The sequence below is a fragment of the Gorilla gorilla genome, chromosome 6 (genome assembly GCF_029281585.2).
Source record: "Gorilla gorilla gorilla isolate KB3781 chromosome 6, NHGRI_mGorGor1-v2.1_pri, whole genome shotgun sequence".
Classification (NCBI taxonomy): Eukaryota; Metazoa; Chordata; class Mammalia; order Primates; family Hominidae; genus Gorilla; species Gorilla gorilla.
This window is the reverse complement of record NC_073230.2, coordinates 163,149,964-163,172,176: the sequence shown is the minus strand read 5'-3', so window position 1 is coordinate 163,172,176 and position 22,213 is coordinate 163,149,964. Positions and strand designations below refer to the sequence as shown.

The following is a 22,213-nucleotide window of genomic DNA, read 5'->3' as shown; positions in this document are numbered from 1 at the left end:
CTCCAGGATGTGCACAGCCTCTCGATGATTCAAGGGGTGCCAAGACTGTCCCCGCTGTGACCTCACCTTCATTATTCCTTAACGATGTGACTAAATATTTTTTCTTCCATCAGGTCTTGCCACAACTTTGTGCCTGAAATTTCCACCATTAATAATTGCATTGGGTTTTATCACCAATAGCTACTGTTGAAATTGCAAATGCTCTCAGGAAAGTACGGCATGACACCCACCTTACACTTTTTGCTTAATGAATGGATTTGTCTCAGTCATTTAGCAAGGCCCAGGTGGAAAAGCACATGGAGCATTTTTGATAGAAGAGTCAAGTATGAGAAAATGGTGCTAAACCATGGGTACCAGTGGAGATTAAGGGCCTACCCGGGATGTAGCAGTAAAGAGTCCTGAAAGGTCAACAACAAATGGGGATGGGAGTAGGACAGAGAATAAACTTTCTGGATTTGATCATTCTACCTAGGCTGTGTGTGTTGAGACCTCTCCACTCCCCACTTCAAGAAACACATGCTATCAAAGTCAGGAAGGACTTTAGGATATCAGCCACACGCAGAATTGCACCAACAAACAGGATTGCAATTTACATCCCACCCAGATTTTCTTTTTCTTTCTTTTTTTTTTTTTTTTTTTTGGAGACAGGGTTTCACTCCATTGCCCAGGCTAGAGTTCAGTGGTGTGATCACGGCTCACTGCAAACTTGACCTCCCTGGGCTCAGGTGATCCTCCTACCTCAGCCTCCTGAGTAACTGGGACAACAGGCATGCGCCACCACCATGCCTGGATAATTTTTCTATTTTTTCTAGACATGGGGCTTCGCCACATTGCCCAGGCTGGTCTCGAACTCCTAAACTCAAGCAATCCTCTCTCGTCGGCCTCCCAAAGATTGCAGGTATGAGCCACTGCACGTGGCTCCCCATGCAAATTGACATGGTTACCTACTTCCATGATTTAAGGCTATGGGGTAACCAAGCCTACATCTTCAAATAAAACCACGTTAGTTTGTTTTTCCAAACAGTGTCTGAAACAAGATGATACACCCCCAACCTGTCCGATCTTTTACAAGCAAGGACGTCAACCACTGACCTCTCAGAGCTTATAGAGAATCACTTTCTCCCCCAATTATATACTCTTCCTCAGGTTTTAGAACTCGGGATCCACAGATTCACTCTGCCCTCTCTTTCTCAATGACAGAGGGTGCATGATGCCTACTGCAAAACTAGATCAGTGAGTGCCAAACACAGGCACAGCTCATTTCCATAAAAGATAATAACGCTACAATTCCCGATGAGGCAGAGACGGTGACTGTTCATTCCTCTAAGTGATTAGCATCTTAACACCTTCCACGTGCACGCTGGAGCTAAGATGTTTTGGTGAAGGTTAATGAAAAGCACCCTCCAGGCCTCACGTGTTCTCCATGGAGTATTTGAAGGTTTTGACTATATCTGCCCTGATAACCACAGTATCGAGAATGAGGGGGCTGGATTTGGTTTAATGGAATGTCAGAATAAAATAACAAAATGCATTTAATGCACAGAGAAAGCATTTTAAAAAACAAAACAAAACAAAAACACTGTTTCCATTGTTTTGAGTTTGGGTTGCACCAAAAGCCAATCTGGGTATCATTTGTCCTTGCCTACCTTCAGGTACGGCCTTTGCTCTCAATTACCTGGGCTTTCATTTGATGTGCTAAATGGCACTTGCTGATTTGCACTTTTTAGTAAGTTGGTGACATGGATCCCAAAAGATTGTGAACTACCTGTCAGTTCTCAGAGCACAGCGCATGCCGCCTCCAAGCTAGTTGCTTGCTTGCTTCCTCATCATGTTGTTCTCTTTGGTAACAAGCAAGACGTCCCTCCTCTGAGGATAGCACCACACCAGCTAAGCTCTTTCCCTTCCCCAAAGACTCCATGCTGCTCCCCATCAGCTCAAGGACCCACTCTGGTGTTCCCAGTAGGGAGCTCTGGTTCTGGACCTGCTCTCTGTAGGATATCCAAGACTTCCGAGTTCTCTCCTCAACTCCTTCACACATCAGCCTATTTTGCAGCCAAACTCCATCCTGTCTCCTGGCTCTGGAAGTCCATGAGTCCTAGATGTACTTCTACACAATCCTAAGAACCTGGTGTCCCTATTCTTTAGCAGTTCCTTCAAGTTTTCTTTTTATCTACAGAGTCTTAGATAATTTAGACCATGCACAGATGCAATTTAATGTACGTGAGCATGGCTGCTACATCCAATGTCCCTGTGAACTGTGAAAGGGCCACCAACCCCACCCCATGCCCTTTTTGAACTGCAAAAGGACCACCTTCCCTATTGGGACTTCTCAATAGTTATGTGCACTGCCTAATATTGAATCTTGTTTTTCTGTGTTCTTTTCACTTCTTTATTTCCTGTTACCACATTTATCTTAAATACGGATGTCTCACATTGCCTTTTCCTTTTAATATGGCTACATAAAAAATTTAACTCTCATAATGGTCAAAGTTAGATCCTCTCTTTCAGTATCTACTGCAAGAAGCAACAAGATCAAATTCAGAGAGCAGTGGACAGGAACATCAGAAATTCTCTTACAGGGCCATTACCTATGTGCCCTTCTGGGAGGCCACCTAACCTCTCCCAGAATTCACATGCATTTCAATGTCCGTTCTATGGAATCTGTTGTTTAAAAATCTCTATTCATTTCAAAAAGTTCTTCTGTAATGGCATTATTATATATGTTCAGACACCTAATTTAAGTTATCATTAATACTAGGTCCTGGGGCTCATAATTTAATAGAAGAACAGACACATTGGGAGTTCTCTATTAGGATTTGTACAACTTGAAGAAAACTGAGAAGCAACAAACAACAGCAGTCACATATACAAGGTGTGAGGAGAACAGCTGATTTTCAGGTCTAAGGAAGTTAAAAATGTGACTGAACATATAACCAAAGATCCAAGTTAGCCAGTGGAATGTAGGCTATTTCCATGTGAGAGGAGGTTTTTCTGGAGATCTTTTGAGGAAAGGCACATTCTCACACATTTGTGAGATTCCTCAGCACGAGAGCATGAACTAGGACCAACGAGTGCATGTGTGGGGCCCTTTCCGACTCTGATTTTGTGACACACGAGGTGTGCATGTGTGTGACTGTTCATGTGTGTGCATACGCATGCACACACATACATACACATGCACAGAATATGCTAGGAAAAACTTATCCCTGCTTAATATTTGAGCAAAAATGTGTCCTGGCTCATTGCAAGCAGAGGGAATTAATTTTTCGTCTTCTCTTAATAGCTTTACTGATCACTGCTTTTCAATTTTAAATCATTTGAAATGGAGACGGTATGTACTACAATAAATTTGTACTTTTATTTATTTTAAGGGAAGAAAATCCCTTAATTTGGTTTTCTACGGAAGAGTTTCGTTTGCTTGTGAGAATATAGTAAATTTAAGCCAAACTTGCCTCAGTGTTTTTTCTGGGTCCCTCACCAGGCTTCCCTCTGCGCAGGAGCAGAGGTCAGGTGCAGCCAATGCTCAGCCATTTTCACCGAGGAGTCTCAGTATCACCTGACTGGCTTCAGAGCCAAAGGATCAACTCAGTTCATTCAGATTAAAGTATGTATTGCTTCCAAACATCTCTGGGTTTGCAATACTTCATTTAAAAATAAACTTTAGCATCTCCAAAGAGAAAGAGAAATAGTCTCCCAGAAGCCAATTCTCCTTGTTACTCTGGCTTGTTTATTTAGTATCCTTTAAAAAACAAACCAAAAATCCCAAAATACTCTTTTTACACATTTTTTTTTTAGCAAACACGGTAGAAAAAAAACAACAATCTCTAACTAATAGTAAAATCTTTTTTTTTTCTAATTTCCCCCCTAATTTGTGGCCATCCTCAGCACACAAAAATTATTTCCACCCACCACCCATATGCCTGGTTTCCAAATACCAAGGCTGGTAAAGAGACTCACTTTCCTGTGTTCACTTGCTAAGAAGTAATGGGTAGTCTATCGCAGTAACCAAACAGCCGGAAGGATGTCGGAGATGGCATCAGGCTCCATTCAATCCCAGTTCTCTGGTTAATGCCTCACAAGATGAGGATGTGAGGTGCCAGGGAGTTTCTCATAAGAATAAACACTTGGTGATTTGCAGGCAGTCATTGAGTTAAGCACAGTTTAATGATCCCCTGCTTCAAAACCAAACCACAAAGCAGCAATCCTCTCTCTCACTCAAAAAATAAATTAAAAAAAAAAAAAGAAACATATTCCTCTTTCCTGGTCTCCCTACACATGCCTACCAGCCTGGGAATAGAGGTATCCCTGAAGTTTCATTAGCAACCAGGAAAATAAAATAAAATAAAGAATGGAGAACTCATTAAGAGTTCTGCAGTCTAAGCACACAGCATAGTTTTAATATCTTTCAAAATTATATATAATGCAGGAATAAGAGACCGTCTTTAGGGATTTTATTTTAGGAGGTTATTTACCTCTTTATGTTCTAAGCAGTGTTTTAAAACCCCAGGTAAGGTCTCCTCAAGGTATATACACTTGAAATGTGGGGTCTTCACCCCCTGTCCCATCTGGCTTATCTTATCTCTGCTGTTCCCCTCTTCATTGTACTTCATGGTGGTGGGGGCCGCTGTTCATTTTTTAGGGTCGAGGTGACACCTCTCTGAGGAGGGAGAAAAAGGGGCTTCACAACTGCATGGGATGAGGACAGCTGCTTCTTCTGGGTGTCCCACCTGCTCGCTGTAGCCATGGCTGCCTCTGCTCTTCAGTTTTATATCAGTTTAAGCCTTCTCCGATTGAACAGGTTCAAGGACATGGGATTTCCAATGACAAAAAGGTATAAAATCAAACCAAGAGCTCATAGGTCCTCCAAAACCCCCACCCTAATTAACTACTCCCACTCTCCTGGCATGCTCAGGTATCAGGCAAAATAAGAGCAAATTTGTACAGGAAACAAGGGATTTCTTTTACATAACACAGACTGGGCTTCTGACTCCCAACCCTTGGGTGTATCGGGTGTAGACCTATGAACAGCAATGCACTCTTTCGTAATTATTACTTCTCTCCCATGGTCAGGGATGCTACCTGAGTCCTAGTTCAAGCCTGAAAGCCCATCACACACTTACTTCATAACTAATGAGGGAGGAGAACTGTAATAAAAAGAAACCCAGTTAATTACAGAATGCTAATTTAGTGTGGAAATATTTCTTTATTGAGCAAATATTCTGTGGAATTTTTGAAAGGAGGAGGGTTTGGTTTGTCTATTTTGAACCTGTCAAGCTATACTGAGCATCAACCCTTATGCACACTGTCACACTGAATATAAAAATTTTTAATGTCCATATTTACAGAATCTTCTTCCCAGATGAAATAAAACTTCATTTAAGTTCTTTAGATGATGATAATGATGGTACTAATAAAATGGCCCCCTTTTATCGATAAATGGGCTTTGGGAAATGACCCCACTAAATACAAATCCAAACTCATCTTCATGTAAGTCTCTGAAGAGTTGGCATGGAATTCTGTCACACAATGTCCTCAAGGAGGCTCTTCAGCTTCCTGAACTCTAAAGAGGTCGCCTATCTTTGCCCTAATCCTAGCAAATGAGATCCAACAGCAACCCTAAAATAAATAGGAGAAGTCAGCTTAAGCTGTTGATTTACCACGCTTGAGCAAACTGCTTTGTGAATCTATTGATGTCTCCCAGGATCTATTTTAATGATCTGCCTGAGGTGAACTGAGCAATGATTAAAAGACAAGAACCCTCAAGATCTTCTAAGAAGGGAATTACGATGTCTACACGCGTGGTGAAGCGGCTGGCTGATTCACCTTTCCTCCCTCACCCCTTGAGCCTCTGCAGACCGTGGTCTTCTCAGGACAAGGCGACCGGCCGCCCTGTCCCATGTGGGACCCACGCAGCCTTCCCCGTCCGCGGTCAGCCCTTTAAGCCTACACCTTCTCGGCCGAGTCCTCCTTTATCCTGACCGTCCATCCTTCGGCTTCTCTAGCAGGGACAGTTTGCTCTTGAGGGAAACAGGAGGAAAGGGCCACGAGGTATCCAAAGAAAAGTCCTTTCAACAAGCTCATTTTCTTTTGACTTGTCTTAGAACCAAAGCAAAGTCCTGTTGGAGGGTCAGAATACGCTGATGTTTCTGGCTACAACCCTCTTCCCCCAAGTTACAAAGTACTAGCTGGGAACCTTCCCAGGGAACTCGTTAGATCTGGCGGCTCTGTAGAGAGAGGCCTTTGTCCAGAGGTGTTTCACATCAAGTTTACCTTGACAGAGGTTCCCTGTGCCTGTACCTTAATCATCAAGCCAGGGCGCCCTTTAGAGAGAGAAGCCAGGGAGAGGAGAGCCGCAGACTCCAGCAGCACCCAGCACTCTACGTCTCCTCCCAGCTTGGTGGCTCAGGGGGCTACAGTCATAAACCAACACAAAATACAAAATTCTTCACTAAATACATATCCTCCCTCTCTGTCTCTGTCTCTCTCATGCACACACGTATGCACGCATGCACACGCACGCACACACACACACACGGACCCCCAAAAGCAGCATTACCTGTTCCTGCTGCTGCACGGATTTCCCCGAAGCGCTTGGCTCCTTGGCTGTGGTCATGGTCTGTCCAGGCGCTTCCCACCACCGGGGCAGGTGGGGTCTGACGGCGAGTTGGGAGCCACCAGAGTCCAAGCGGTAAGGTAAGGAGGAGTGTGATTTTAGTCCATACTTCCGAAATCACAAGGCTATTTTGGGGAGGATGGGGGAGGGAGGGTGGGTAGACAAGACGAGTTTGCTCTTTAAATGCAAACAGCAGAGAGAGGATCCGAAGCAGGAAGCTGCCGCTGCTTAGTGGGGCTTCTCCAATTAGCAACAGCCTCTGCAATCGCCACAGAAACAATGATAACTGCTTAGCAACCGGCAAGTAGCGGCTGGGTGCAGGAAGGGGACCCGAGTGATGCGCGTTGCCTCCTCGCCCGCCTCCGGGCCCGGCGCCTACGGCGCATGCTCCGGCCGCCCGCTCAGCGGGGCCGGGGCCGGGGCCGGGGCTGGGGCTGGGGAGGGGGCCGCGGAGGCAGCGACTGCCGCGGAGACGCCGCGCCCGCAGCCACAGCCTCGGTCACCGCATCCATCAGGGCCCCGCGCCGCGCCCGGGTGTCAGAACCTGCGGCCCCCACGCAGGGCGCGCCAGACAGCTTATACCTGGACAGGGGGCAGAGGTGGCCCCAGGAGGGATGCCCTTTGTTTTTTCTTGGTGCAAAGTGTCTGATGCATGTTTGAGAAGGAAGGGGGTCTGGGAGCACCGGAGGCAGGCAGCTTTTCTGTTTGCCCAGTGGATTTGGCAGGAACACTGGTTGTTGAAATCTTGGGCTTTATTTTCCTTAAAATTCAGAAAACTTATGTTCCATCGTTAGAATCAAAGAATCTACATTTCTCTAAGAAAATCAACCAGGACCTCAAGGGTGTTTGTCCATTAAAAGAAAGACAGGGAGAGAGAGAGAGAGAAAAAAAAAAAAAACATTCCAGCCTGTGTGATGGCCTTACAGAAACATGAGGGCTCCCCACTGTGTCCTGAGCTCAAGGAGAAAGAGACAAAGAAGGACAGGAGATGGACTGTCCAGCACTCCCTGCCTGAGGCCAGAGGCTGCTGTCGTGTCCTGACCCAGGTACCACTGCCCCTGCCTGGCTCCCTGCACCGGAGCAGACAGTTAGTGGGTAGAGCGGAAATGCAGGCGGCAAACTCTAAGGAAAGTGCAATCAGCCAGTCATTTGCAGGTGGGAGTATCTCCTGGCCCTCCAGAAGCAGCTCAGAACTCAGTGCCCAGAGGCCTGGCACTGTTCCTCTGCACTCCAGGCCAGTGTGTGGCCAAGCTCTCTGTTGATGCATTTCCCACTCCTGGTCTGGAACCTCTACTTTCACCCATTGGCACTTGGTCACAGGCATTCACTGGCCTGAGAGTTCAGCCATTTATATATACGGGGAACTCTCAATAATAAAGTCCTTCAGGCCAGGGCCTGAATCAATCACTCTAGTCTTTGCATCTCTGTGACGCCCAGTACAGTTCCTTACAGAAAAGAGGCCAACTAGACATGCTTCCATTTAAAAGGTATTGAAGATTTCCCCTTGTTCAGCCCCTTTCCAATGCCCAGCACTGCTTCCCACCCCATCATTTTACAAAAACAAACCAGCCAGCAAAATGCAAGACACTGTGTGCTTCTTTGGAATTGATGGCTGAATCCAAGTCACGGCAGAGTGGCTGGTCACCTCTACCATGGCAACTTAATTCTGGTCTGAGTACGTATTTCGCAGACTCTAAGAAGTCTGGGTAGATGGCTGGTAGCTTGCATGGTTCGGCCAGGGGTAAAGAAATGAAAACCCCGTGTGAAACCCTTGCCGTGTGGTATGGGTGTGTGCTTGGCCTTGGTTGCACTGGCTTAGACTCCTGCATGGGACAGGGAGGTCCAGGGGTGGGTACAGCAGTGGTATCAGTTCTCAGCTTGTCTTTGTGACCCTGCCTACTGGGATGCTAGGAGCCTAAGTTCTTATCAGTGTTGGTAGGAGGGACTGGGCCGGGCCAAGCAAGAGTCGGCCTCAGAGGGTCTTCCTACGGTCACAGGTTCCTCGGTGCAAGGTCCCTCCTTGGTCACATCTCTGGCCCTGGGAGCCACTGCGGTGTAAGGTCACCAAGAAAACCTGTCACGGAGGCCCCAGCAGCTGAGTAAACAGGCTCAGAAAGAAGGGCTGGGTAGCCAGGTGGGCAGTCACTCTCCCCTCACACACCTGAAATGCAGTTGACCCCTGGAGGACCTCAGTCACAGGGAAAATCACAGCCCCTGCCTTAAAGTAGACCAGCGCAGTTTCAGCCTCAGAGTTGCTCAGGACCTCAGATCACCCTGTACTTCTGGGATTCGTCTTAAACCTAAAACCCCAATTAGCCAGGTGTGGTGGCGCATGCCTGTAATCCCAGCTACTTGGGAGGCTGAGGCAGGAGAATCGCTTGAACCTGGGGGGCGGAAGTTGCAGTGAGCTGAGATGGTGCCATTGCACTCCAGCCTGGGTGACAGGGCAAGACTCCGTCTCAAAACAAACAAACAAACAAACAAACTAAAACCCCAGGGATGGGTCAAATGTTGAGCTCCCATCTGTTTGCATCTTAGGAAGGATTCATTGCTAACCCACTGAGACCATGGGCTTGACCCAGGACTGATATCCAGGAGGAAGACAGCAGACGAGAGGAAGACAGGTCTCCTTCATTGATTCCAGGGCCCCTGACCTAAACCCTAAACTGAGGAGCGGTACCTCAGGGAATGCTCAGCGGTGCATGCTGGGGAATCCATGTGGGTGCGTCCCATTTTCCTTCTCAGTAAAGAGCTTAAAATATTTTTTTACACCTAAACAAATATGGATAGAGTGCAAAGCTTGTGGATATTTGTAAAGTGATACATGATCCTTCAAAGGAATGTCCTGCTGGGATCAGATTGCTTGGACTTTGACCAGCCAGGCCCCACCGGGGCTCCCCACCTCCCTCACTCATCTACTCTGCCATTCACCCATCTGTCATCAGGAGCCTCCAGGTGGGGAAGTTTAGGAATTACTGGTGGAGAACCAGGCCAGGTTGTGCCACTCAGTACCTTTCCTTGGAACATTCTGGTACCAGGTTCTCAGCTGCCCACCTTTTTACATACTTGACTTTGGCTGTTTTTAAAAACAAAAGAGCGAGATATCCTGCCATTGGTGACAGCATGAATGAACCTGGAGGAAAGATGCCAAGAGAAATGAGCCAGGCACAGAAGAACAAATGCGGCACAGTTCCACTTCTATGAGACATCGAAAGTAGCCAAACTCATGGAGGCAAAAGGAACAGGGTAGTGGTTGCCTGGGACTCGTGGGAGCGGGAGGTGGGGAGTTGCTAATTGAAAGGCATAAAGTCTCAATTATGTGAGATGAATAAGTTTGACAGATCTGCTGTACAACCTTGTACCTACAGATAACTTGCACACCAAAAATCCGTTAAGAGGGTAGATCACGAGGTCAGGAGATCGAGACCATCCTGGCTAACATGGTGAAATCCCGTCTCTGCTAAAAATGCAAAAATTAGCCGGGCGTGGTGTCACGCTCCTGTAGTCCTAGCTGCTCGGGAGGCTGAGGCAGAAGAATCGCTTGAACCTGGGAGGTGGAGGTTGGAGTGAGCCGAGATTGCACCACTGCACTCCAGCCTGGGTGACAGAGTGAGACTGTGTCTCAAAAAAAAAAAAAAAAAAAAAGAGGGCAGATCTTGTATTAAGTGTTCTTACCATAATGAAATAGGACTGCCTTTTATTCATATTTTAAAGTTAATCAGTATGCCTCCAGAGAACAAACATTGTACTTAAGTTTATCCTCTCAAGCTAAAGGTGTTTGCTTATTACTGCAAATACAGAAAGGCCTATCTTTCATTGGAGATCAAAACTAAATCTGCCTGGGCATTATCGGTGCCATCATCTAGAGCTCCGTGGTCAAAGAGAAGGTTAACAACTATCAAATACAGGACGTGTTACCCCCCCAAAGTTGTGCAGACCAAGAGAAAATACAAGACTTTACAGGCTCATTTCTAGAGAGCAGCATCTATAAGTATTATGGTTTTCAGTAACTACGGGCTGCAGGAAAAGCAACTCAGAGAAGACTTGAGGATGAATCTAGCAGGGGCAAGAGTGGGGAAAAAGAGCCACTGCACTCCTTTCCAAGCGCCTTGCACAGAAGAGGTGCTCAATGAATACTGACTTGGCATCAGACATACTTAGCAAAGAAAGACACTACATGCTCACCTGCCCTTAATCATAACAATAACAATGGCCAAGCTACCTGCAGCGGTGGAAGTGCCAGATGGTTAATATCTGACCTCACGCCTCCAGCAACACCATGAGGCAGACTGTTATTTCCCCCATTTTACAGGTGAGGAAATTGATATTCAGAAAATTTAATATGAAACCCAAGGTCACTCAGAGCAAGTAAGTCACAGCAGAACTTGAACCTTGGCAGTCTAGACCCTAAACCACCATATAACATCGCCTGTGTGTGTCTGTGTCCTAATCTCTCTTCTTATAAGGACATCAGTCATATTAAATTAGGGCCTACCCATAGGACCTCATTTTAACTTGATTTACCTCTTTAAAGACCATATCTTCAAATATCATCACATTCTGAAGCACTGGGTGTTAACACTTCAACACATGGATTTTTGGAGGACCCAACAGCCCATAATAATGATTACTATCCCCATTTCACTTATGAGGGAAGTGAGGCTTGAACTGATAAGAAACTCTTCCAAGTTCAGTCAGCAGAAAACAGCAGAGTTGGTATTCATATCCAGATGTTTGATCCAAGCCCTTGCCCCAACCCCCCACACACACAGCCCGAAATCCCCACACACATATACACACGTCCTGTGTCTCTTCAGACCCCTCCAAAGTGCTTGGGTGGGAGATCCAGCCCCAGATTCTCCAAACAAGTTTAAGACATCTCAAGTCATGTCTGTCTACTCCAGCTTCTGCTAAGAAACAGGCAGCTCAAGGGGTCTTGCTATGACGTTGACTCTGGGCCAGTGCCTCCCTTTGTGTCTAGGAAGAATTGCAATTTGATGGAGCACAAGTACCTTGCAAGGAGCATCTTGGAAAAGGTGCTGATCTCAGTGCCTCCCTAGTGAAGGCTCCTGGTGTCTGCGAGTAAAAGCACTTCCATTTTGCAGCTAAGTACTCTCGTGGTAGCCGATAAACACACTTAGCAAAGACTGCACCAGGGCCTGATGCTCAGCCAAGACGGGTCTTCTCTGTAGTCACTGGGCATAGGTACCCCATGGAGCCTGGCAGGACATGGGGGCAGGCCCACCTGCCAACCCGGGACTCCAGCAGCCGCTTGCCTTGCCATGCTATTTACCTCCCACTCCCACGGGCACTTTTGCCCAATTCTATTAGCAATTTCTCAGATACCTGCAACCAGCCTGACAAATGGATTTGAGGCACAATCAGTCCTGTGCAGGTGCAACTGAAGAGAGGCGTTTTCACTTGGGAAAGCCAATCTAGCCTTAGCCATTCTCTCCCCTCCAGATGTGTCTGAGTAGGGCTGCTGGCAGAGGCACAGCTAATTAGGTTTGTTTGTAACCGTGCAAGCCTGCATCCCTCCACAGCCTGATGCAATTTCTCACCCTTCTGATTTACACTCACCTTGCCCTAAGTAGACAATCAGCTGCAGTCGCTTTGCTTCGAATATCATTTAATCAGCAAGTGTTTATCCAGGACCTACTATGTGCAGACAAAAGCCCTACAAGAAATAGGCCTGCCGGCTGATTTGCTCAGGAAGGTAGAGATCAAAATGTCTTTAAATTGTGAGTTGTGATGATTTTGGATTGTAAGTCTTTACCATCTGCAAGAGAAGTCACTTCTTCTAACTTACAATCCCCTAAAAATAAAAATGAATGTGGGGCAGCAGGGTACGATTCTTCTGGAGTCATGCCAGGATCCAAAGAAACTAGTTGGAAAGAAAGAAACAACAACAACAAAAAACCCACACTTTTTCTTCAACTCATACAAAAAGACCAAGGTGGGATGGAACTGTGGATGAGTTTTCTGGCCTGAGGACCAGCTTTCCGACAATCGACCACTGCGTGCTCACTGTCACCTCAGACATTTCAACTAGAACTCTCCAGCTCCCACTGAGTTCTCCCTGCATTTGGAGGCTTGTTTGGGTTTGGTTTTGGTTTTCTCTTGCACGCCCATTACTTAAATGCTGAGGTCCCTGGAAGCTTCTGGGTCTGCGTGGTCAGGGCTCACCGGGGCAAGGAGCCGTGGGCAACCCAACGCCAGTACCCCTTTGAGGGGAAGGGTCTGGGAAGAGAAATAAAGTGCACCAAAAATGGACCCAAATCACCTGTCAGATCCTTACAGACTGGTAAACCTCACCTGGGGAGGAGGAAGTCCCTGAAGCCAAATTCAATTCTCCTCAGCTTGCAGAACACATTTCTCTTGTGTCCAGTAATCTAACCCTGGGGAATTATTTCTTGTTCAGTAAGAATGTCTCAAAGAAGACCCAAGGCGAGTTGGTGTGGGCAGGGAGGCCGAGGGTCTCACAGATGAGAACGCAGACCAGAGCCAGGCCCAACAAGCAAGGCTGAACATCTGGGCCCATTTTGTCCATACTTCAAATTATAGCTGGGAGAGTGAACTTGGTCCAAAGCCTGTCCCTCCCCCAGGCTTCGAGAGGAAGAGTTTCCTCTTGGGAGTATAAACCAAGAGAGCTGCATGGACCACAGCTTTCCCTCCCAGCAGGGGATGGACGGTGAGGGTTGGCTGGGACAGAGTTCCCAAAGGCCCTAACCCACTCATCACCTTCACCCCATGCTTCAGGCACTACTGCTAGAGTAAAGGATGCAATGATTTTTCTTTGGTTAAAAGAACACGGGTACATCTCTTGAACTAGAAGTGGGAAAAGGCTAGAGAATCACACCCGGGTGATCTGGGGCTTCCTTCATTTTAAATTCTTTATTTGTAAGAAAAATAAGAATGTGGAGGTGCAATAAGAGCACAGGCACACATCGTTTCTGGGTAGTTTAATGTCTGCCTGCCCTTCCATGTCCCTTCTCTTGTGTCTCCATAATATTAGAATGCTGTGGATAAGGAGTACATCCCCCACTGCCCCGGAGCCCTCTAGATGAATAGGCTGCACACGCAGCAGGGGTCTCCAGAGATGCACAACCAATAGTGTGTGTGTGTGTGTGTGTGTGTGTGTGTGTGTGTGTGTGTGTGTGGAGAGAGAGAGACAGATTTTTAAGGATGGTGGATTGTGGGGGCTGGCAGATGTGAAGTCTGCAGGGCAGGGCAGCTGGCTGGAAACCCGGGGAAGAGTTGGGATGGTGGCTCAAGCCTGAAGGCTGTCTGGAGGCAGAATCCTTTCCTCCCTGGGAGACCTCATTATTTTCTCCTAAAGCCTTCAACTAATCGGACGAGGCCCACCCATATGGTAGAGGGGGAACTGCTCTACTCCATGTCCGCTAACTGAATTATCAATCACATCTTTAAAACAAAACTCCACAGCAACATGTCGCCTGGTGTTTGAGAAGAAGCTGGGTACCATGGCCTAGCCAAGCTGACACTAAAACTAACCATGACAGGCAGCAACTGGAAAAGCTTGTCGCAGCATCTGTCAGCGTGCACGCTCTTCATTTACTCTCCCTCTCCTTCCCGCCTCTTCCCATCTTCCTATCTGGAATGCTTGCTACAATCTGGAACCATGAGACCAAACCCTTCGTGGGAGAAAACATAATAGAAGGAGCAGAGGCTTTTGTGAGAAGAGGAGCCATACTATCCCTGGACTGCTTGTCTCCAAACTGTATTTACAAGAAAGAGAAATAAACTTCTGCTGTGTACTGGGCACTGTTATTTTAGGTTTTCTGGCATGCACAACCAAGCCAAAATTGATACAGTACAAGTCCTTCTTCTGTTTTCTGTTCATATTACTCCTATCCATTGTGTTCAGAGTGTCCTGAAGAGACAGCAGAGAATACCGGCAAGAAACAGTAGCTGGTTTGCCTTATTGGACCTACTATATTTATGTTGATTTCCAGGTGTAGCAAGTGCATGAGCATCTAAACAAGGGTAGGAAAACCAGGGCTCATGGGCCAAATCTGGCCCCCTTCTTATTTTGTGAATAAAGTTTTATTGGAATGCAGCTATGCCCATTTACTTATATACTGTCTAATGGCTGCCTATGTACTACAACAGGAGAGGTGACAGGTTTGACAAAGGCCATGTAGCCGTAAAGTGTAAAATACTTATTACCTGGTTCTTTGCAGAAAGAATTTGCCCACCCCTGGTCTACAGCAACTCTGTTGCAGGTCAAGTAAAGGTAGGTCATTTCACTCAGTACCACAATTCAATAAAAAAAAATCTTCTGATATTAAAGTAGGCTATCCCTCACCCTCCAAAAAGAAAAACAAGAGAAAAAAATAAAACAGAATACATTTCACAATCAACCTAGCAGATATGCCTTTCAGGAATAAAGATGTTTACACTGCTTAAGGCAGTACACTTCCTACATGGCTTGTCAGCATGTATCTCCTTTCTTGTCTACCATGAACTGAGACTGACTGACGGATCCATCCATGGTTAAACGTGTGAACTCTGGCTGCATCCTCTCCAAATGCCACAGCAAGTTTCATCAAACAGGGCTCAGTATCCAATTCTAAGGAACTAGAATCTCCTACAGATTGGGGAAATGCTGAAAGCATTCAAAGAGTTCACCAAATCCATACCCACTATCACTTACAGTTAGTACTCAAATGTATGTGTTTGAATAAACAGGTGCATCATGTGGGGTCTTCAGGTTTCGGGGAATTCTAGTATACGTCGCATGGGAAGGCTTTTCATCTTTTCTCTTCCTAAAAGGCACTTCCCTTACTCATCATAAACCTTCATGACAAGATAACGGTAATCACCGTGCTGCCGCTAAGGCTGTCACTTTTCCTGGGAACCAAGGACACAGGAGGCTGGGCCTGAGCCCATGTGTCCAGCTGCCTGGGAAGCCAATGGCTTTGTGTTTACTGAGAAACTGCCATGTGCTAGCTGCTTTGTATATAAAGTCAGGAAATCTTCTCTCACTGTCTCACCGTCTAATAGAAGAGGGAAACTTGTAAATAAATGTCTTTTGGTCCTATCTTAAGAATTACAAGAAGATGGACTATGGGGATAGTGTGGAGGCAACCTGGGTGTCCATCCTTGTGGAACAGATTGGATGCAACCATGCAAGGCTAAGCAGCAATTAGAAGCAATGGCAGCCAGGCGCGGGGGCTCACGCCTGTCATCCCAGCACTTTGCGAGGCCGAGGCAGGCGGATCACAAGGTCACGAGATTGAGACCATCCTGGCTAACATGGTGAAACCCCGTCTTTACTAAAAAAATACAAAAAATTAGCCAGCATGGTGGCAGGTGCCTGTAGTCTCAGCTGCTCGGGAGGCTGAGGCAGGAGAATGGCGTGAACCTGGGAGGTAGAGCTTGCAGTGAGCCGAGATAGCACCACTGCACTCCAGCCTGGGTGACAGAGAGAGACACCGTCTCAAAAAAAAAAAAAAAAAAAAAAAAAGAAGCAACGGTTTATGCATACACAGAGCAATAAGCAATCGATTATGTGTACACAGAGCAACATGGAGGGACCATAAACACAGTACTTAAGGAAAAAAGAGGAATCTAAATATAAATGTAAATATGCACAAAACACATAAGGCATCCATGTATAAACTCAAACCATTTAACAAATTAAAGAATACATTTCTACAAAGAATGTGTTTTGCCAAAATTATATACAAACCAAAAGCTACCTATCAAACATAATATCATGTGTACTGAGGGTAGGGCGGGGAAGGGGAGTGGATTATGAGGGAAATAAGGAAAAAGGAAGTGAAGGAAGGAGGAAGAAAGTACGGCGGTTCTTGCTAGGATCATTGACGCTGGTATGCTATGAACTTCCCGTCTCTAAATCTGTTCCCTCACCTGTAAGTAAGGGTAGAGAAAGCCAAAATAAAATGTACTGAGGGCCCTCTGCAGCCCTGCATTATTACACATACTATCTTATCTAACCTTCACAAGGATCCTAGGAGGGAATTTACAGATATGAAAATTGGGGCTTAGAGGAAATGGTTAAGTTGTCGAAGGTCACACAGATAGTGGTTTGATGGATAGCTCGGGTGTAAATCCCATCTCTAACTCTCAGTCTGCGTGATTTGTATGAACAACACACTCCCTAAATTCGGTGTTCAGGTTACCCTCCAGCTCATGTCTCACCCCAGCTTTGGGCTGGTGGCCTCCAGGCAATCATGAGAGGAGACCAGATGCAATACTAACCCTGCGACAGTTTGAAAATCATGTTTTAAAATGCTCATGTTTCACTCCAAAGTGGCTGGATTTCATTCAGGTTGTTTTGCTTCTCACGTCTGGCCCTGCACAACTTCACATCCTTGAATGCATCTGCAGAGCAAGGGAGCGCTGGCACAGGCAGGTCTGCCCACAGGTTGGCCCTCGATGGCACGGCACCGCCATGCTCCTCCTCGGTCACCTCCTGCCAGCAGATGACCTTGGCGACGGCAGCATGACAGATGCCTTGTTTATGTTTTTTTAACGGCTCCAGGTGACATTTCTGGGGCTGTCTGCTCAGCCAGAATTTGGTGCCAGCTGTGGAACAAGCCCACAGATTGTCGGGGGAACACACACCAGGGTGGGTGATGCAGATGTTTCCATTGCTGTGCTGTCTTCAGTGGCCTGTAGGGAAAGGTATCCCAAAGAAACCCTCTGGAGTTGTCCCCTGTCTGAGGCTCCAAGTCGTCTTCTTGTTTCCCAGAAACTCTGCTCCCCTCTGTGCCTTCTGGGCTAGACCTCGCTGTTTAGCAACAGGATTGGAGTCAGGAAAGGTTTTCATGCCTACACAGGAGAATGTCTTATGTAAAATATCCCCCAAACCTTCACGTGCCCATACTTTATTCTCAACATGAAATACATGAATTAACAGACCCATGCAGAAAATCTCCAGAGAAGGATTAGTTCATACAATCCCTATTGGCCAACTTTGCAACACATATATGATTTGGCCTTGGGGAGTGGTGTAAATGACAATATAAATGACATTCAAGTAGGCCACTAAAAACTGGAGATAAGTATAAGCAATGGAAATCTAAAACATTTGGCATCTTCCCCTAGAAGGCATTATCAAAGACATCAGCTCCAGCCCCACTCCCAACTCCTTCCAGCTGATGAGCTCCTAATCATCCTTTAGTGCCCCATGCAAATGTCACCTCCTACCCCAGGCTTACGTGAAGTGCTTGTTACCTGAGAGCATCACTGACCACTTCTCTGCCCGGCCCTGCCTGTGAGTTTCTCCGTGGCAGGGACCAGGTTGCCCATCAGTTAAAGGAATGAGCTTTGAAGTCAGAATAATTTCTTGTTTGCAAATCCCGGGTCCTTTCACTTGCTGGCTATGTGCACCAAAGTTAATGAGATAAAACTATGTAAAGCAATGGACATATAGTAGGGACTCCATAACTGGCTCTTGTCATGGCTAGGCTGAGGGCTCCGTAAGGGAAGGTCTTATTCATCTTTGCATCCTGTGTGCACTTAGCACACAGGAAACAATGAAATAATGTGTGTATCAGGGAGAGAACTTTTGGAAAACCTGAGTGTCACCTAGACTGAAATCAAGAGGCAAGAGCATCTCCATGTGATACACTTAGATAGGTCAGAACCAGTTCATTCATTTTAGGCAACTCATCATCTGCAAAGCAATGCAGACAGAATTGCGACACACAGAGCTTCTCATAGAGCCTCACAGGGTAGTATGGTCACAGTTCATGAATAACTGAAAGATGTCAACATGAACTAGAAAACATTTATGTACGTCGCCCTGGGAGAATGGAAATGAATTCAGCAGAAAGAAAATGTGGGCCAAAATGACTCAGCCAGATGTTTCCAAATTGTGCTAGAGTAACCTTTCCTAGGCTGCCAGGATGAAGGAGTTGATGGGGGGAGGCTTGTCTAGAACTTGGGGCTCCATTTCCACCCTCTCCCCTTCTCATCCTTCAGCCCACACAGCTCCACTTTTATCTCCTTTATGTGAATTACAAGCATCGGAACAAAGAGCTCTGCAGCTTAAAACACTTGGGGATCACTGAATCCTACGCTACAGATGAACACTTCTGAAAGGAGCAAGGATGAAAAAGGAGGAGAGATGACCACTAAAGCAAAGGCTTCTTACATGTTAGAAGTCAAAGATGAAATACCAGCGGAAGCTAGATTCCGTCATTCATCAGACAGGCCTAAGTATTACCTATGACTTATATCTTAAGTGTTTCTTTTGCTGAAAATTAAAACTAGGTGAAAGTCATTAGGAAATAGACCTCAGCCTATCAAATTAAAAAAAGAGTATTTCCTAAATGAAGTAATAAATGAGATATGGAATGGGAAGTCAGAATTGCCACCAACCCCCATAAGAAACAGCAAAGATAACTACTTAGGGAACATAAAACACCAAATGAAGACAATTGCCTTTCTAAGATAATTTTTAAAGCCCAAGATTTCTATTATGAAATTAATCTGTCCCTTATTATGTAAATCAGTGTTAAAAGAGAGAAGGCAGAATAAAATAAAAAAAGTAAGTGGATAAATATATTTTAGGTATTTTCTATTAGAACATAAACTCCTCAGAAAGGTATTGTTTTGTGTAACTTTTGTGAAACGCGATTTCCTGTGAACTATTGGAACTCCACTGTGCTAAGTTCCCTAGGAAATCAAAATGAGACTCTGCCTGCCTGTGGACACAGGATTCCTTTTATTCTAAAGCATTTCTCTCCCTTTTAAGAATGTTCAGATCCCTTAGCTTCTCCAGGTGACCTTCTGAAGTTGACACCAGAGCCAAGTCCTTCAGAAACCTCAGGTTCCAACAGTTGTTAACTTCCCATTTTCGACATATTTATTTGTATAATATATCAAACTGCCAAATCAACCCGGGACTTTGGTGCAATGGGCAAAAGCACATCTGAAATGAATTGGTTTCATAGTGAATTATGTGTCTTTACAAACATGCTCAGATGAATGCTGACAGATTGCCCTTGTACTGAACATAGCATGCTGGGAAATTAGCCACGTTTGAGCCAGATCCCAGAAAAGATGCAAGACTGAAACTCACAAGACGATTGATGAGTTCTCAAAGCCCACCCTGTGTGGGAAGACAGAGAACAGTCGCTACAGTGAAACTTGTGGGGGACCAGAAAATCTGGTATATATATATTTTCCTTGCCTAATCGCAGTTAGGTTTTTATCCTTTGTCGGTGGTGCCATTCATAAAACTATTGATAACAGATACAGCTGACACAAGACGTAAGAATGCCATATCTCTATATTGACCTGGTTTTGAGAATCTGTCAATGGGTCAACTTGACAGAGAGTAAGGACTAAATTGACGAGATCCAGGAACATAGTTCAGAGGTTCAAGGCTACCTTCTTCCTTTTCTCTCCTCATCTGCTTTCAGACGTCCCCCTCATCCTTCAGATTAACTGGCCCCCTGATGTGTATAGATTCCTGCTGTACCTCTGAAAAGGAATGAAGCTGATATGCTCCTTTATTCTGAGGTATTAAGATGGAATATGCTTTTCTTCTCTGAAGTGTTTATGTTTAATAGGAAATTCCTAAATGTCCCTGCCTAGGTTCATTCCGGTCAGTAACTCACCTCTGCGCATCCTTCTAAGGACAAGATGAGAATATGGTAAAACATGGTCAATTGGACCGGGGTTTGTGGCCTGACCAAACAACAGCCAATCTGTAGCCAAAAATTCCACATGAAGAAATGAGTCAGGTCAATCTTATTTTCCATTGTAGGAACCTGAACTTAGAAATTCAGGAGTCTGTTAGTGGCTAGCAGGGCAGACTGAAGCTTCAAAGCACAGGAGAGAGAGTCCAGGCTATGAGGACGCAGCCATTACAAAGCAGCTCTGATGGCAATGCACATTCCAGAGGCAGAGAGAGGAGAAGCCGTGAGCGAGCATGGAATCCAGTTGTTAAGAAGCAAGAAGGAAGCAAGGCCTCGCTGATGCAAGAACTGGACCTTGGAGTGGTCTTGGTTCCTGGAGACTTGCCAGTTTTCACTTCTAGGGGTAGGGGCTGTGTCCTTACCATCACAAGTTTTATTCAGAGATAACTGGAATGCCACTTCCCTTTTTGCAATGAAACCAATCTAACTAAAGCAGCTGGAGCCTGCATTTTGGGGTTCATGCACTCAGAGGCCTCCATTTCAAGCCCAAGTTGGTTTCTAATATAATGTTACGGTGGTGGTGATGGGCAAGTAAAAGGTCCCAATAGGTCCTAACAGGGATTTGCAAGGCCAGGATCCACCTCAGTGACCCTCTCATCTCAGCGGTCAGAAGGAATTCTTATGGGATTGTTTTTGGAGGGGAGTGGTGGCTGCAAACTAGGTCAGGTTCTGAAGCCCAGTATTTTCAACTTCCTGAGAGTTTCCACTTCACCTGAAATGAGAGATGGTTATTGGATTCCAGATTGCTCCCTACTTTTGTTTTGTCTCTTGTTTAATTTTTATTGAACATCTATCATATCCCAGTTCCTGTTTAGACACTGGGGAAGATCTATCCATACAGGACAGCCCCTGGCTTTGAAGGGCTCCAAGTCTGGTAAGAAGGCAAACAGGGAAACAAACAGACTCTCTCCAGATAAACACAGGCATGTGCAGAGGAAGAGCAAGGGACCTGCGATTCTAGAATGGCTCATGTTAGAAGCCCAGCGGGAACACCAGGGGCCAGTGGACTAGAGGAAAATGGCTGCCAAGTGGAACATCACATACAAATGAGTCATGAGCAAGAGAGATTTTTTGTTTGTTTGTTTGTTTTTTGGAGACAGAGTTTTGCTCTTGTCACCCAGGCTACAGTGCGTTCAATGGTGCAATCTCGGCTCACTGCAACCTCCACCTCCCGGGTCCAAGGGATTCTCCTGCCTCAGCCTCCCTAAGATTTTGAGGAATTTTCAGGAATGTGTATGCCTGGAGTGCAAGGCGGGGGGGGTGGCAGGGAGCAGGGCGAAGGCTCAGATTGCCAAGGAGCCCATCCACGAAGGGAAAAAATCAACTCTGCAAAAATAAAACCAAAGGTATTTTTTCAGAGTGTAGAAGATGGACTGGGGCCGAGATACCAGTTTAGGACATTTTTGGAATGGTCCAAGAAAGAAATAAGAAGTGCCTGAAGTAAAACATCAGAGATGAATAAAAACTTAAAATTAAAATGATGTATCAAGGTATCATTGAGAGAACACGTCGACCAATTACAATTTGATCGTTTTCTTTAGAGACGTTTGGCTGCAGCAACATAAATAATTCTCTTCCAGACTCAGAACAAGGTACTGGCAACATGAGCAACATTTGCCCCTTGTTTTTACCTTTCATTTGTACTTTTCCTTGGCACTGCACTGTGTCCATGTGTAACTTAATAATAAATGATTTCATAATGATGGGAATGAATTGCAATGATCACACCTCATTTATTTTTCAACATCCTCGCCCATCTGGTCATTCCAGCAAGCATCACATTTTCTTCCAAACCTTGTATTTCAACCTATGGGCTCCTTGTTCCTTGTTTGATTAGCCTCATCACCCTGGCTCATGGGATGAGACTCGGTCAGGATTCAGGGAATCTAGCCTCAGTACC

General features: G+C 45.7%; 1 protein-coding gene across 5 annotated transcripts in view; it reads right to left on the bottom strand.

Moving 5' to 3' along the window:
- The window catches only part of DPP6 (dipeptidyl peptidase like 6), a 1,146,878-nt gene that overhangs the window by 575,291 nt on the left and 549,374 nt on the right, over window positions 1-22,213 (bottom strand). Inside the window, exon 1 of one of the 5 annotated variants that reach the window (XM_019031373.4) lies at window positions 6,557-6,984. The exons of the other annotated variants lie outside the window; for them this stretch is intronic. Within the exon in view, the coding sequence (XP_018886918.1) occupies window positions 6,557-6,613 (57 nt within the window). The 5' untranslated portion in view covers window positions 6,614-6,984. Of the gene's footprint in view, window positions 1-6,556; window positions 6,985-22,213 lie in introns of those variants that run through there. 5 annotated transcript variants of the gene reach the window in all.